Source organism: Penaeus monodon, chromosome 25 (genome assembly GCF_015228065.2).
Source record: "Penaeus monodon isolate SGIC_2016 chromosome 25, NSTDA_Pmon_1, whole genome shotgun sequence".
In the NCBI taxonomy this organism is placed as follows: Eukaryota; Metazoa; Arthropoda; class Malacostraca; order Decapoda; family Penaeidae; genus Penaeus; species Penaeus monodon.
The window spans coordinates 38,004,250-38,004,473 of record NC_051410.1 but is presented as its reverse complement, the minus strand read 5'-3'; the positions used below and the strand labels follow the sequence as shown (position 1 = coordinate 38,004,473).

Below are 224 nucleotides of genomic sequence, written 5' to 3'. Positions count from 1 at the left end.
CTTATTTAATTTTCATCTAAACTCTTCGCAAGCCTATAGCAATTCTCAAGTTAAACCTTTCTGCAATGCCCCGGCCAGGAAACGGATTCCCAGCGACCCGAGGCTGATCATGGACTGAAGACTACCCTGAAAAACGTAGCCAATGTAATTGCCGTTTTGTTTAGGTAAGTAGCCGGTTTGAGATGTGTTTTGTCTCCTTGGACTCGTGAATCTTGTCTGGGAAT

The 224-nt window shown here is 44.2% G+C and overlaps 1 protein-coding gene across 1 annotated transcript in view; it reads left to right on the top strand.

Annotated features, from left to right (window-relative positions):
• LOC119589220 (organic cation transporter protein-like) overlaps positions 1-224 on the top strand; it is a gene marked incomplete in the record, with an annotated part of 12,450 nt that overhangs the window by 7,923 nt on the left and 4,303 nt on the right. The window contains 1 exon segment of the mRNA XM_037937824.1: positions 79-164. Coding sequence (XP_037793752.1) covers positions 79-164 — 86 coding nt within the window.